This window comes from Salmo salar, chromosome ssa07, assembly GCF_905237065.1.
Source record: "Salmo salar chromosome ssa07, Ssal_v3.1, whole genome shotgun sequence".
In the NCBI taxonomy this organism is placed as follows: domain Eukaryota; kingdom Metazoa; phylum Chordata; class Actinopteri; order Salmoniformes; family Salmonidae; genus Salmo; species Salmo salar.
Genome location: NC_059448.1, coordinates 18,152,787 through 18,167,096, shown reverse-complemented (window position 1 = coordinate 18,167,096; position 14,310 = coordinate 18,152,787). Strand labels below are relative to the sequence as shown.

The 14,310-nt window shown below is 45.4% G+C and overlaps 1 protein-coding gene across 1 annotated transcript; it reads right to left on the bottom strand.

The window, feature by feature from the left end:
- Positions 1 to 324: 324 nt before the first annotated feature.
- Positions 325 to 12,495, bottom strand: LOC106608690 (myozenin-2). The gene is made up of 6 exons (XM_014206798.2): positions 12,251 to 12,495; positions 11,004 to 11,093; positions 10,252 to 10,418; positions 8,305 to 8,434; positions 3,938 to 4,124; positions 325 to 961 (listed from the first exon to the last, which is right to left on the bottom strand). The coding sequence occupies exons 2-6, from the start codon at positions 11,083 to 11,085 to the stop codon at positions 721 to 723; spliced, it is 807 nt and encodes a 268-aa protein (XP_014062273.2). The 5' UTR covers positions 11,086 to 11,093; positions 12,251 to 12,495; the 3' UTR covers positions 325 to 720.
- Between the last annotated feature and the right edge of the window lie 1,815 nt (positions 12,496 to 14,310).

The window sequence follows — 14,310 nt, the reverse complement described above, 5'->3', positions numbered from 1 at the left end:
CTACTTTTTTTTTAAGGTATCTGTGACCAACAAGTATATCTGTATGCTTCCCGGTCATGTGAAATCCATAGATCAGGGCCTAATTTATTTATTTCATTTGACTGATTTCAGTATATGAACTGTAACTCAGTAAAACAAAAATACACTGTCATGCGGCCCATGGATCCTTCACTGTAGATTAACACTCACAGCTGAACAGTTATTCAAGCATTTCTCTGGGAATATGTTAAAGCAATTTGTGTCTCAATCACAAGGGATATAGAGTGTACTGTATATGCTGATGTAATTCAGCAGGAAAAAAAGCAATTCAATTGTAAACTGAAATTATAACATTGTGCTTTACATAATTTTATTTAGCTCAAAAACAACTAATACAGTAATCATCAAATGTCATCAGGCAGATAAATTATCTTATACACATCAATGTGCAGTATGTAAATATCCTATACTGTATTTAGTAACTCTAGCTAGTGTAAACTAGCTGGTTTACTTTATTTCAAGTGCAGTTTGGAGATGGGCAGAACACCTTGGGCATGGGCAGATCAGTTAGTCAGAGAAACTTGTATTTTCGCCACAAAAAAAGTAGTTAACTTTCCATAAGCAGGCAATCAAAAATGCCTCCTTCTCTCACTCTGACCCTATTCTGACCCTAACCCAGTGGAAGGACTTTTGGGTAGCAAAGCAGGCAGCATCTCAGAAGACTGAGCAACCGCCAGAAGTTCAAAGGTCATCGGACTCTGGGATAAGCATGGGATCCAGGTGCATTTTGGGGAGGATGAGAGGGGCGCTGGCCCCCGCCCAGCCGCAGGCCACCCTGTTGAATGTGGGCCTCTGCACCACAGGCTCCCCCTGGAGCTCTGGGTACAGCTCCGGCATGGGGATGTGTTCCACGTCGGGGGCCTTGAACAACTGGGCCAGTATGGTGGACTTGCCGCCGAAGCCGCCAAACGGGGTAGCCACTCTGGAGATGGATAGAGGATTGACAATGTTAATATTAGCCTTGCACAACTAACGAGGCAGAGGGGAAGTGACACATTGACTGAGTCATCAGAGTCTAAGCCTCTGGCTGGAGGACATGTTCTTTTGACACGGTAAGAGATGTATGGTGTATCTGTTGACAATGTTGTGACTCAGATAAAGGAATGTACAGTATGTCCGTGGACACTCCATCCCCTACCAAAGTGTAAAAGCAGGTTTAGACTTTTATACATTTCTGCCTAGTTGACATAGATAATGTTGTGTAGAAAACCAACTGTTCTAAACACTACTTGTTTCTTGCAAGGGTAAAGCATAATCTTTTTTTTTTTTAAGGAGATTGGAGTATCAAACCTCCTTAATGTATATTTTTTTGGAGGGTTAGGACAGAGTTAGAAACAAGATTTGGGGGATAGGCCTAGGAAGAGGAACAGTAAGGAAGGGCACAGCCAGTCAGGGAAAGGGGGGATACCTAGTCAGTTGCAAAACTGAATGCATTCAACGGGAATGTGTCTTCCGCATTGAACCCAACCCCTCTGAATCAAAGAGGTGCGGGGGGCAGCCATAATCGACATCCATGTCATCCGCGCCAGGGGAGCAGTTGTTGGGGGTTAACTGCCTTGCTCAATGGCAGAACAGCATTTTTTACCCCACCGTGCTGGCTCTGGGATTCGAACCAGCGATCTTCTGTCTCTTAAACTTTGGGAACCCCTGGCCTAGCGGTTTTCACTCAAGCCCCCCCTTGCAGCATTGGGGAACATTCCGCACCCCACGTCTATTTCTATGGGCACAAGCACTGTTCACGACACAAACTGTCCACCCCCCTCTTGTTGATGGAGAGAACATTTTGCAGATTTAAAGCTTATTTCCTGCAGTTCTACACATTTTGTCATGGGGTGCAGAGAAAATGTTGCAGTTTTAAAGTACATTTTTCTTGCAATTCTATACATTTTGCCATGTGATATTTCAGTGACTCGAACATTGCTACAAAATCTATGGGCCAAAAAACCTAGCTAAAAAACGTGGGCTAGTTTATCTGGACATTTCTGAGAAGTTATAAATGGCTCTCTGAGGTATGCAATGACTGACATGACAAGAGGAAACTGATGATGCGCTACCCAATTTCAAAATTGCACCTTGTGCATTCTACTATTACAACTTTCTCAAATAAGTTGAAAGACGAACGGAGTTTCTTAAAAAATGTAATAAAATATATTCAGTACCAGTCAAAAGTTTGGACACACCTACTCATTCAAAGGTTTTTCTTTTATTTTTACTATTTTCTACATTGTAGAGTAATAGTGAAGACATCAAAACTATGAAATAACACATATGGAATCATTTAGTAACCAAAAAAAGTGTTAAACAAATCATAATATATTTTATATTTGAGATTCTTCAAAGTAGCCACCCTTTGCCTTGATGACCGCTTTGCACGCACTTGGCATTCCCACAACCAGCTTCATGAGGAATGCTTTTCCAACAGTCTTGAAGGAGTTCCCATATACACTGAGCACTTGTTGGCTGCTTTTCCTTCACTCTGCGGTCCAACTCATCCCAAACCATCTCAATTGGGTTGAGGTCGGGTGATTGTGGAGGCCAGGTCATCTGATGCACTACTCCATCACTCTCCTTGGTCAAATAGCCCTTACACAGCCTGGATGTGTGTTTTGGGTCATTTTCCTGTTGAAAAACAAATGATAGTCCCACCAAGCGCATACCAGATGGGATTGCGTATCGCTGCAGATTGCTGTGGTAGTGTGCCTTGAATTCTAAATAAATCACAGACAGCGTCACCAGCAAAGCACCATCACACCACCTCCTCCATGCTTCATGATGGGAACCACACATGTGGAGATCATTCGTTCACCTACTCTGCATCTCAGAAATACACGGCGGTTGGAACCAAAAATCTCACATTTGGACTCATCAGACCAAAGGACAGATTTCCATCGGTAAAATGTCCATTGCTCGTGTTTCTTGGCCCATGCAAGTCTCTTCTTCTTATTGGTGTCCTTTAGTAGTGGTTTCTTTGCAGCAATTTGACCCATGAAGGCCTGATTCACCCAGTCTCCTCTGAACAGTTGATGTTGAGATGTGTGTTACTTGAACTCTGAAGCATTTATTTTGGCTGCAATCTGAGGTGCATTTAACTCTAACTTATCCTCTGCAGCAGAGGTAACTCTGGGTCTTCCTCTCCTGTAGTGGTCCTCATGAGAGCCAGTTTCATCATAGCGCTTGATTGCTTTTGCGACTGCACAAATTTTACGGATTGACTGACCTTCATGTCTTAAAGTAATGATGGACTGTCGTTTCTTTTTGCTTCTTCGAGCTGTTCTTGCCATTCTGTATACCACCGCTCCCTTGTCACAACACATCTGATTGACTCAAACACATTAAGACGGAAAGAAATTCCACAAATTAACTTTTAACAAGGCACACCTGTTAATTGAAATGCATTCCAGGTGACTACCTCCATGAAGCTGGTTGAGAGAATGCCAAGATTGTGCAAAGCTGTCATCAATGCAAAGGGTGGCAACTTTGAAGAATCTCAAATATAAAATGTATTATGATTTGTTTAACACTTTTTTTACATTTTTTTATTTTTTGGTTACTAAATGATTCCATATGTGTTATTTCATAGTTTTGATGTCTTCACTATTATTCTACAATGTAGAAAATAGTAAAAATAAAGAAGAACCCTTGAATGAGTAGGTGTGTCCAAACTTTTGACTGGTACTATATGTATTAACTTTTTTGGGGGGGGGTGGGACCCCACAGTTTGGGAACCACTGCGCTAGGCTACCTGCTGCCCTCAGTCAGCTGAGCGAAGGCTTGAACCTCCGTTGGCGTGGGGGTATAATTTGTCGGGAGCATTACTACTGCACCAGCCTCCGGCATGGCAAGTACTGTACTATTTCAGCCAAGGTGTGGCCCAGGACAGGTCCATCATCAGCCATACCTGTTGAAACTCTTGTACCCTGGTCCTTCAGGCTTGGCCTCTGGCTCTGGCAGGTGGTTGACAAGGCTATCGGCCAGGGAGGGGTCGCTGTGGTAGATGGCCTGGTCCCAGGGGGAGTGGTAGGACTTGGGGAGGCATGTGCTGTTGAACTTCTCTGGTTCCATTTGTTTTAGAGGTCCACCATAACCTGGGCAAAAGAGGGGGAGAGAGAATCTGGTGTAAGGGCCCTGTGACTCCACATAATCTTGATTCGGTACAGTTTGTCAAAGCGGTAGAAGAAGTTGGGAGAGGAAGAATCAAAGGGAGAGGTAGGGAGGGAGAGCTAGACATAGAAATAGGGAAGAGAAGGAGGCAGTGAGAAACTGCATAACAGAGAGATGGTGTAATGATTTACAATGACCTTTGAGGAATCTCAGGTCATATACAGTACTCCCAAGCTGATTTTTGTCTAGCACAAACCTCAATATAAACCATGTGCAGCACTGTATGGGTTCTCCCTGTATGGTCAAAAATATGGTTAAGTTTCACAGTGAACCAACATGAAGGACATTTTTTCTGTGTGGTGTAAGGGTGACAGGGAAGGCCTATCCAAATAAGTATCCTTCAAAACGAGTGTTCTTCGCCAGGGGCGCCTTGCAAGCACGTGTTACGTAACGTAGGGTGTTGCTGTGTCACGTCCAACCCACTCACAACAAACAAAATATTCTGAGTTTGTTTTATCGAGGAGGAAATGAGAAAGACCAAACATTGTCCCCTCAGGGGAGTTCTGCTGTTTTTTTGAGAAACTTCCTTCAAAACGCAAACCACAAGATTTACTCGGGGCCACGGAAAAGTGTTCACGAGCATGGCTGCACATTTGGCTGCATTTGGCTGCTGCAATGTGTTGTGGGAAATGTACTGTGACTGCCGCACTGCAGGAAACACTGGGGGTTGGGAAGATAAAAGGGAGATCCCTGTATTAGTGACATGGGGTTAAGGCATGGTAGATATAGACAACAAGACTAGAGACAAAGTTTTGACTCCATGTTTTGAAGCATTGTTCCAAATGTGAAATAACCGCATCTTGTCACGATCTCGAGCCAGTCCGTCAGACCCACACTACCAGAGGTATAAGATATTTGGGTAGCACTTGACATTACAGCAATGAATAAAGTGGTACCATGGTGATAACATGTTAGTATTACATATCTATTACCATAATATTAGCCCTTTTCGCCACTCTGTAATGTAAAGTGCTATCGATATGGGTATATCAGTGGAGTAACATTACAACACAATAGTCTGATTGCGGTGCAGTGATTTATTCGGTAGCCATTTCCTTGCTTCCCTTCCCTATTCAACAAGCCATTAGACACCCAAAAGTGAAACATCTAGGTCCATCTCTTGGCTAATTTAAGAGTCATTACACGTGACATCCGATACCCTTTGACCCCATTTCTCGGCTACTGTTATCGCTATGTCCACTGACTTCTCCGCCGACTCCCTCTCAAGGTGGCGGCGTAGTCGTATGTTCCCAAAATAGCATCACAAACTGTCCATGTGCTCATCGGCTAAACTGGTGTCCATATTATGTTGATGATGCTGGATCAGAAGGTTGTGCGTGATCCGAGTGCCATTCTCTTCCTGATGGTTCTCAGAGGACAGCGAGTGGTGGACACAGGAAATACTCTGCGCATTTCCTATGGAGGAAACTTGACTGTTATCAAACTATCCCCAAGGTCGCCCTTAAAAAGTGAGGGAAGGGAAGGGGGAGAATGGATAGATACAGAGAGTGAGGAAGAGATCCACAGAGAAAGATAGAGGGGGGAGAAGGAATGCTCCTGCCCTGGAGCCGGAAGATTCCACACAAAAATAATGTTTTCCCCCACGAAGGACGCCTCAGTACAAAAAAATGCAATGGAACTAATAAAATGCCAAAACAATGAAGACTATCCCCACGCCTTAGCAAAACATTTCATAGTTTGTTAAATCCAGCTGGATCAAGACCTATTTGTCACGGGTGTCGTAGGGTAGAGACCAAGACGCAGCGGGAAAATGTACTCATCTTCTTTTTAATTTGGTGACGAAGGGAAACGCATAACGTATACAAAAACACAACGAACTTGACAGTCTTGTCAGGCAAACAGCTAAACAAGAACAATCTCCCACAAAAACCCATGAAAGAAAAACCTAATTATAGGACCCTCAGAGGCAACAATAACCAGCTGCCTCCAATTGAAGGTCCAACTCCAATTAACTAAACATAGAAATACAAAAGACTAGATAGAACATAGAAATTTACTAACATAGAACAATGACTAACAAACCCCGGAATAATAAATCAAATACCCCTCTACCTAAACACGTAAAACAAACACCTCCTGCCACGTCCTGACCAAACTACAATAACCCATATACTGGTCAGGACGCGACAGTACCCCCCCCCCCCCCCCAAAGGTGCAGACCCCGGATCCACCTCACACAAAAAAACAAAAATAACCCCCAAAATAAAAATCCCTAAACTAAAGGGAGGGAAGGGAGGGGGGGTACCGTCACCGACAGCTCCTGTGCTACACCCCACTCGGTGCCGGACTGTAGGCCGTATCACTCGGTGCCGGACGGGGCACTGTCGCCGGACACTCTAGACGGGGCACTGTCGCCGGAAGCTCGGGACTGGGCTGACGCACTGGAAGCCTGGTGCGTGGTGCTGGTACCGGATGTGCCAGACTGAAGACACGCACCTCAGGGCTAGTGTGATGAGCAGGAACAGAACGAGTTGGACTGGGCTGAACCACTGGAAGCCTGGTGCGTGGTGCTGCTTTAGGAGACGCCAGACTACGCACCTCAGGGTCAGCACGAGAAGCAGGAACTGGATATACCGGGCCATGGGTAAGTACTGGAGGTCTGGAACGCACCTCTTGCACAACCCGTCATGGCTGGATAGAAATAGCAGCCCTGCACAAGCGGAGTGCTGGTACAGGGCGAACTGGGCTGTGCAGAGGCCTGATGGTTGCCGTGCGTAGAGCAGGCGTAGGGTAGCCTGGGCCTAGGAGGCGCACTGGTGGCCAGATGTGCTGCGCAGACATCCTCCTTCCAGGCTGGATGCCTACTCTAGCATGGCACTTGCGAGGGGCTGGGATCGCTCGCACCGGACTGTGCGTGCGCATGGGTGAGATCGTGCGCACTTCCGCATACTCCGGCGCTCTCCCCTCCAGTTGCTTCCCATAATAAGCACGGGGAGTTGGCTTGCGGCTCAATCCTTGCCCCGCCAAACTACCCGTGTGCCCCCCCCAAATTTTTTTTATTGGGGGTGCCTCTCGTGCTTCCCCATCGGCGCGTATAAAGCCTCATACCAGCGCCACTCCTCCTTGGCTGCCTCCTATCTCCTCCGGTGGGCGACAATATTCCCCAGCCTGGTGCCATGGTCCAGCCCCGTCCAGAATTTCCTCCCATGTCCATGATTCCCGACAGTCCTTCTGTTGCTGCTTCCTCCGCTGCTTGGTCCGTGGTTGGTGGGAGATTCTGTCACGGGTGTCGTAGGGTAGAGACCAAGACGCAGCGGGAAAATGTACACTCATCTTCTTTTTAATTTGGTGAAGAAGGGAAACACATAACGTATACAAAAACACAACCAACTTGACAGTCTGTCAGGCAAACAGCTAAACAAGAACAATCTCCCACAAAAACCCATGAAAAACAAACTCCTAATTATAGGACCCTCAATCAGAGGCAACAATAACCAGCTGCCTCCAATTGAAGGTCCAACCCCAATTAACTAAACATAGAAATACAAAAGACTAGATAGAAATTTACTAACATAGAACAATGACTAACAAACCCCGGACTAATAAATCAAATACCCCTCTACCTAAACACATACACAAAACACACCCTGAACCACATAAAACAAACACCCCCTGCCACGTCCTGACCAAACTACAATAACAAATAACCCCTATACTGGTCAGGACGTGACACTATTTTATCCATACACTTACATCACGTGTGAATAAAGGAGTAAACGTTAATAGTACCGAAAGTTCTACCAGAAAGCAAGGTCTAGCTATGACCATATTACTTAATACAAGTAAAGTTGTGTCTAGGGGGTAAGGGGCTAGGGTTAGTTTCTTGAAAGGACATAAGGCCAGGGATATTCTCACCGAGCTGTGTAATTTTTAATTTGTCCCAATGCTTTGAGCTCTGTGCCCGATGCAGGTGCTCCAACAAACGTTTTCAACTGGCCAAGGCTTGATGACTTCAATATCACCGGCTCACCCGTGCTAGTATAAATCATGGTAATGACTCCACTGACATCCAGGTTGCTGAGTTGTAGGGGTCATGGGGTCATGAGTTTAGAGCAGAGGTTATGTCGCAGTAGCAGCACCCACCTGGTGCAATGTTGTCTGGGTTGGGGGTGTTGCTCGGATCAGGTGTGTTCGGGGGTGTTTTAGACTGTTCCACTCCCAAGCTGTTGCTTTCTGTGGTTTCTTGACTCTGCGTTTGAAGAGTTACACCATTCTAAGGGGAAGGTGAGAGGGAGGGAGGGGAAAAGGCAAGGAGAGAGACAGTTTAGAGCAAAGGTCAGAGATATTGAGGGGTTAAGAAAGAGAAAGTGAGATGGAGAGTTCAGTGACTGTCTTATGTAGAGCCAGTAACATAAGGAGCATTGTTTTCCCATGTTTGAATATCCTGTGCTGTGGTCCACAGTGGGTAACTTTCATCCTCCCAGTGATATTTGTACTAATTTATGCCAGGACTTCCTCAGGAAATGTTGACAACTTGAAATAAATTCCCCTTTGCCCCAAAAGGTAAACAAACGGGGACTGGAAGATCAAACTATTTTCATTTAGAGTTTTAATAAATTCATCAGATTCAGTGTCAATATATTCCAAACAACCTTAAAATGTACCGGTAACTGCCAAAATAAAGGAAACACCATATATATATATATATATATATTAGTGTCTTAATAGTGTGTTTGGCCACCACGGGCCAAAACAGCTTCAATGCGCCTTGTCATAGAGTTCCAGACGCTTGCAGAATCTATTGGATTCTTCCATGAGAAATTACATCATTTGGTGATGGTGGTGGAAAACACTGTCTCTGGCACTGCTCCAGAATCTCCCATAAGTGTTCAATTGGGTTGAGCTCTAGTGACTAAGACTTGCAAACACACACTACCCACCCTTTAAACACTCTATGCTCCTTTGAGACCCCTCTTTCAAAGTCACAGAGATATCTCCTTCTAGCCATGGTAGCCAAAATAATGGTCAACTGGGCATTTATATACATGACCCTAAGAATGATGGGATGTTAATTGCTAAATTAACTCAGAAACCACACCTGTGAGGAAGCACCTGATTTCAATATACTTTGTATCCCTCATTTACTCAAGTGTTTCCTTTATTTTAGCAGTTGCCTGTGTGTGTGTGTGTGTGTGTGTGTGTGTGTGTGTGTGTGTGTGTATACAGGCTCAAACAACTAGCTATCAGAGGAAGTGTCCTGGATGTGATTTCTAAATGGAAAGAAACAGATTTGACTCTCTGTTTCAATTAGTTTGGTACAGTATATTGGGAAATGTCCCTATGTGGTCTGAGTAGCATAGTAGACGCTAGGGCCTAAAGTAGACGCTAGGGCCTAAGTGGCCTATATTGCTGGGACGAGAAGATGAAGACTTGGCACACTGCCCATCCAAACACAACGCTTGTAAACGGGGCTTTAACTTATGCCCGTTGTAAGAGTCTCATAGCTATTATGCAAGTACAAGGCCTTATCCAGAAACAACCCCTATCCACTACCCCCTATCCGTTGCCCCCTATCTGTTAGCCTAGGGGTTAGGTTGTTACTGCAATGTGTCCGAGTCTTGAGCAGCAGTAAGGCTGCAGTCTGATAATCATTTCAAGTGCTTATGTGTTTCATCAGGAAATGAGGTATAGTGTTCGTCAAGTGTCTGTTGCCGTTCTCCTTCTCGTAAGCGTATAGGCTACTATAGGATTGGGGAGAATGAATCACTAGATGTACTAGCCATGGAGAACAGTCTCCTACAGTACAAGAGCTGATAAGCTCTTCGAACGCTATTGATAATGGTTGGAATGAACCAAATGGAAACTCTGTGATGAGCCTTCTTTAAATCTTTCATCACAATCGTGTAGAGCACCAAAACAAATGCTAATGGTATCGGTCATCTCCCTCATTGCTCATTTTCCCATAAACGTTCATGTTGAAACAGCAACTTTGGTCCAGTTTTTTGATTGTCGTTGTAGTATACAGAGTTTTTTTAATCTAGCAAGCGTTCACATTCAAGCGTGTTCATGCAAGGGGTTTGTGTTGCTTACATTGATCTGTGTGTTGGTTACATTCTGGATGCTCTCGAAGGTGTATTTTTCGGAGCGCCTCTTGCGCTTTTCGAAGAGGAGAGAGCCCCTGTTGGAGGCCAGAGACAGCTCCTCCAGCATCACATCCTTAGGGACACTCATCTTCTTCCCCAGGTCCATCTCTGCATCTGGAAGAGACACAACAGCTCTGAGAAAGTAGGGGTGGTGTGTATGGGGAAAGGTGGGTGGGGATGTGTGTCTGTGTTGCGTCATTCCCCCCGTGCATGCTGATCATGTTGACGTCATAGTCTAATCAAATGAGCCAAAAGCAAACCAGCCTGACAGAATATCCCTCAGCTGTCAGTGGCCCTCAGGCTCTCCCTCTCTCCCCAATGAGCCATGCAGTTGTCCCCTCCCAGAAATAGCTTGGTCAAAGGACAACGACAAAGGAATTAATTACATTGAGTAATAAAACTTCACATTTGCTTATTTATATCCAAGGCCGTAGACGGGTGCAATGGTGCTGCTTGGAAACCAGTAGCGAACTAGATGATACCCCGTTACAGAGTGAAAGTGTTAATACAGATTGAGTGTGAGAGAGAGAGTGTGTGTGTGTGTGTCTTTGTTTACAGGCACACACACATGTATTTGTCTGTACTGTATGACTGCAGTTAAATTGTTCACGTGTGTCCATGTGTTTTTTTACATTAGAAATTAATGAAGGGAGGCAGCGGGGAGAGAGAGAGAGAGAGAGGCCACGTGTCGTACCATACCTTCAGGACCCTGTATCTCCCTGCAGACGGCTGCAGCTTGCATCTTCCTCTCGTTGGTCGTCATGGTAGAGAACTGCGACATCACTGCCCCTGGAGAAACAATATCACAAGGGACAGCATGTGACGGCACGCCTTGTGCCGTAGCAACTAGCTTAACAAACCAAAGGAAGCAATGCCGTGCAGCACCGTAAGGCATGCTATCCTCACCAACGTTACACTCCCCCTGCCACGAACAAACACCTGCCGCAGCAGGTACAATTTATTGGTAGTGCTGAAAGGGCAAAGTTAACACATCCCTTTAAATAACCTTGGGCCGTTAAACGCCAAGCACATGCTCGGCAGACATGGCACTCACTCGGTGGTGAAGCGAGAATCAATATGCTTGGAATTACCCATGTGGGTTGAGAAAGGACAGGTACGGGACGGACAATGTCACAGCAAGCATGTGTGACGGTTGACAAGATGTGGGAAAAGTAACAGTCCACATCATACCATTGTGTTCCTTGGTCTAGCTGTACTATGCACCATCTTGTTTTCATTTGAAATCCACATAAAAATCTGTATGAATAGGTGCTAAAATCAGTTTTCTATGAATAGCTGCTCATTCAGTAAGTCATTCGGCAAAAATAATTTAGGTAAAGACAACCGCAGAGTAACTTACAGAGAAATCAAAGTACTTGTCTTGTCCATTCACTTAGCCTGAGGGCCATTCCTAGCCATACGACAATCTGACCATTTTAATTAAAGCATTCTTAGCTCTAGTGTCACTAGTGTCACCTCCACAGAGGTCAATAAATGTCCAAAGAAGTTCTCAATGTTAGTTCATACGCTCTTGTGAATCTATTTATCCACTGTTGAAAAAGTGTAACGTTTGAGAGAATAGCACCAAAAACACTATGTATGGAGAACTTGGAAATATTGTGAAAAAGATTGCTTGACATCATCATGCATAATGACATTCATCACCGTACAGTAAGCCATTCACATATCAGGCTGCATTAAGTCTTAGGAGGGATCATATAGTAGATATACTTCTATACATCAAGTGTCCTACATTAACAAGACATGGGGATGCAACAAACAAAAAAACTGTTTGATTTGACAATAATACAGCTCTGTCAATCATAACGCCTGGACTACTGAAAGTCCCAAACAAGCTTGAAACATCAATGTCCCCCTGTGGTATCACCCAGCAAAACATACAGGCACAGCACCTAGGAAGTGACCCTATGCCTATAACACCTTACCTGTGTTGTAGGTCCCTTTAGGGGCGTCTCAACATGTGCCTGTATCCTTACGGAAGCTAGGAAGACGTGGGGCGAGGAGATCAGACTGGGTGGGGCGACCGGCGCGGGTCCTTGCACTCCCCTGTACTGAAGCCTTCAGGGGGGTGAGTGGGAAGGAGGGGGAGGTGAGGTGGCTGGCTGGATGAGTGACTGGCTGTGTGGGTGTCAGTGTGTGTCCTAGTTATTGGGTATGTTTGAGTGGTAAGGCTAAAGCAACCGACTAGGTGAAGGAACGAAGAGTGAAGTCAGGGTAGGTGAAACTACGACAGCCGAAAGTCGGACACTAAGGCTCAGATCGACATGGCAGGATCAAAATAAACATCTCCAACCCCCATATCATACACTCACAAACTGAGATCACATGTGTGTACATTGTACAATCAATTAGTGAGAGGGAGCCTCAAATATGAAATCCATTTACACTGTATAGAGTATTTCCAATGTAGCATGCTATATATGAATTGCGGCAAAGTTAGTTCCTGTTTCAGTCACGTCTGCTCACGTTCCCGTGGGTCAAACAAAACACCCTAATGATTGGTTGACAGTAGAGCTTTTCACAATACAGGTGACGGCTGCAGGATGAAGTTGGTGAAGGGCAACTGCAGAAACTTGCAGTCAACTTTGTGACCTTTTAATCGCGTGATTTTCATGAGGTCGACATGTAGGCGCATGTCGGCCAATTTGTATCTCTATAATGCAACACACTTCGAAAGGCGATGACCAACAATGGTTACTGACTTGACAAAAGTGATCCGCTCGAACGCGCCCAATGGCATGTGGTTCGGCCAGCGTGGGGCGATGAGGGGCTAAATATAGCGGCTACCACTCCCCTTCCCTCACTCGTGGCTCTGTGTCTGTACAGAAGCTTAGGCTGGGTGCAGGGGTTGCTGCCGGACTAGCTCCTGCCTAGCCACTACTTCCCCCCAACCCCTTTCTGACACCATAGTTCCCTTGGTCTGACGGGCAAGGACTTTTTGGAAAGTGTGTGAGGCTGGGGTTGTAAATACCCCTCTTCCTCCAGTAGAGCCAAGGACAAAACCCTTATATTACCAATCCTTCTCACATATCTGTAGCGTAGACCTCAACGGCCTGCTCAGGGAGCTGAAATGATTGGATATGTATCTGCTATAAACTCTTCCTAAGCTGCTGAAAGGAACCGTTTTGGTATTGGGCCCTAGGTGGCAGTAGAGGTAATTGAGAGGTGGGGTTTTATATTTCCGGTGCACCAAATGCATCAATGACTATGGGACTACCAATAGTTTAGTTACCAGGACCTAACTGCACCCCAGCCTTGTCATTTTGGAACTTTATAGGCTCTTTGAATGGTCTTCAATGAGCTATAACTTCGGAAAAGGCAGAAGTAAATTCCTCCACAAGCACGAATAGGATTATACACTGCTCAAAAAAATAAAGGGAACACTTAAACAACACAATGTAACTCCAAGTCAATCACACTTCTGTGAAATCAAACTGTCCACTTAGGAAGCAACACTGATTGACAATAAATTTCACATGCTGTTGTGCAAATGGAATAGACAACAGGTGGAAATTATAGGCAATTAGCAAGACACCCCCAATAAAGGAGTGGTTCTGCAGGTGGGGACCACAGACCACTTCTCAGTTCCTATGCTTCCTGGCTGATGTTTTGGTCACTTTTGAATGCTGGCGGTGCTTTCACTCTAGTGGTAGCATGAGACGGAGTCTACAACCCACACAAGTGGCTCAGGTAGTGCAGCTCATCCAGGATGGCACATCAATGCGAGCTGTGGCAAGAAGGTTTGCTGTGTCTGTCAGCGTAGTGTCCAGAGCATGGAGGCGCTACCAGGATACAGGCCAGTACATCAGGAGACGTGGAGGAGGCCGTAGGAGGGCAACAACCCAGCAGCAGGACCGCTACCTCCGCCTTTGTACAAGGAGGAGCAGGAGAAGCACTGCCAGAGCCCTGCAAAATGACCTCCAGCAGGCCACAAATGTGCATGTGTCTGCTCAAACGGTCAGAAACAGACTCCATGACTGTGGTA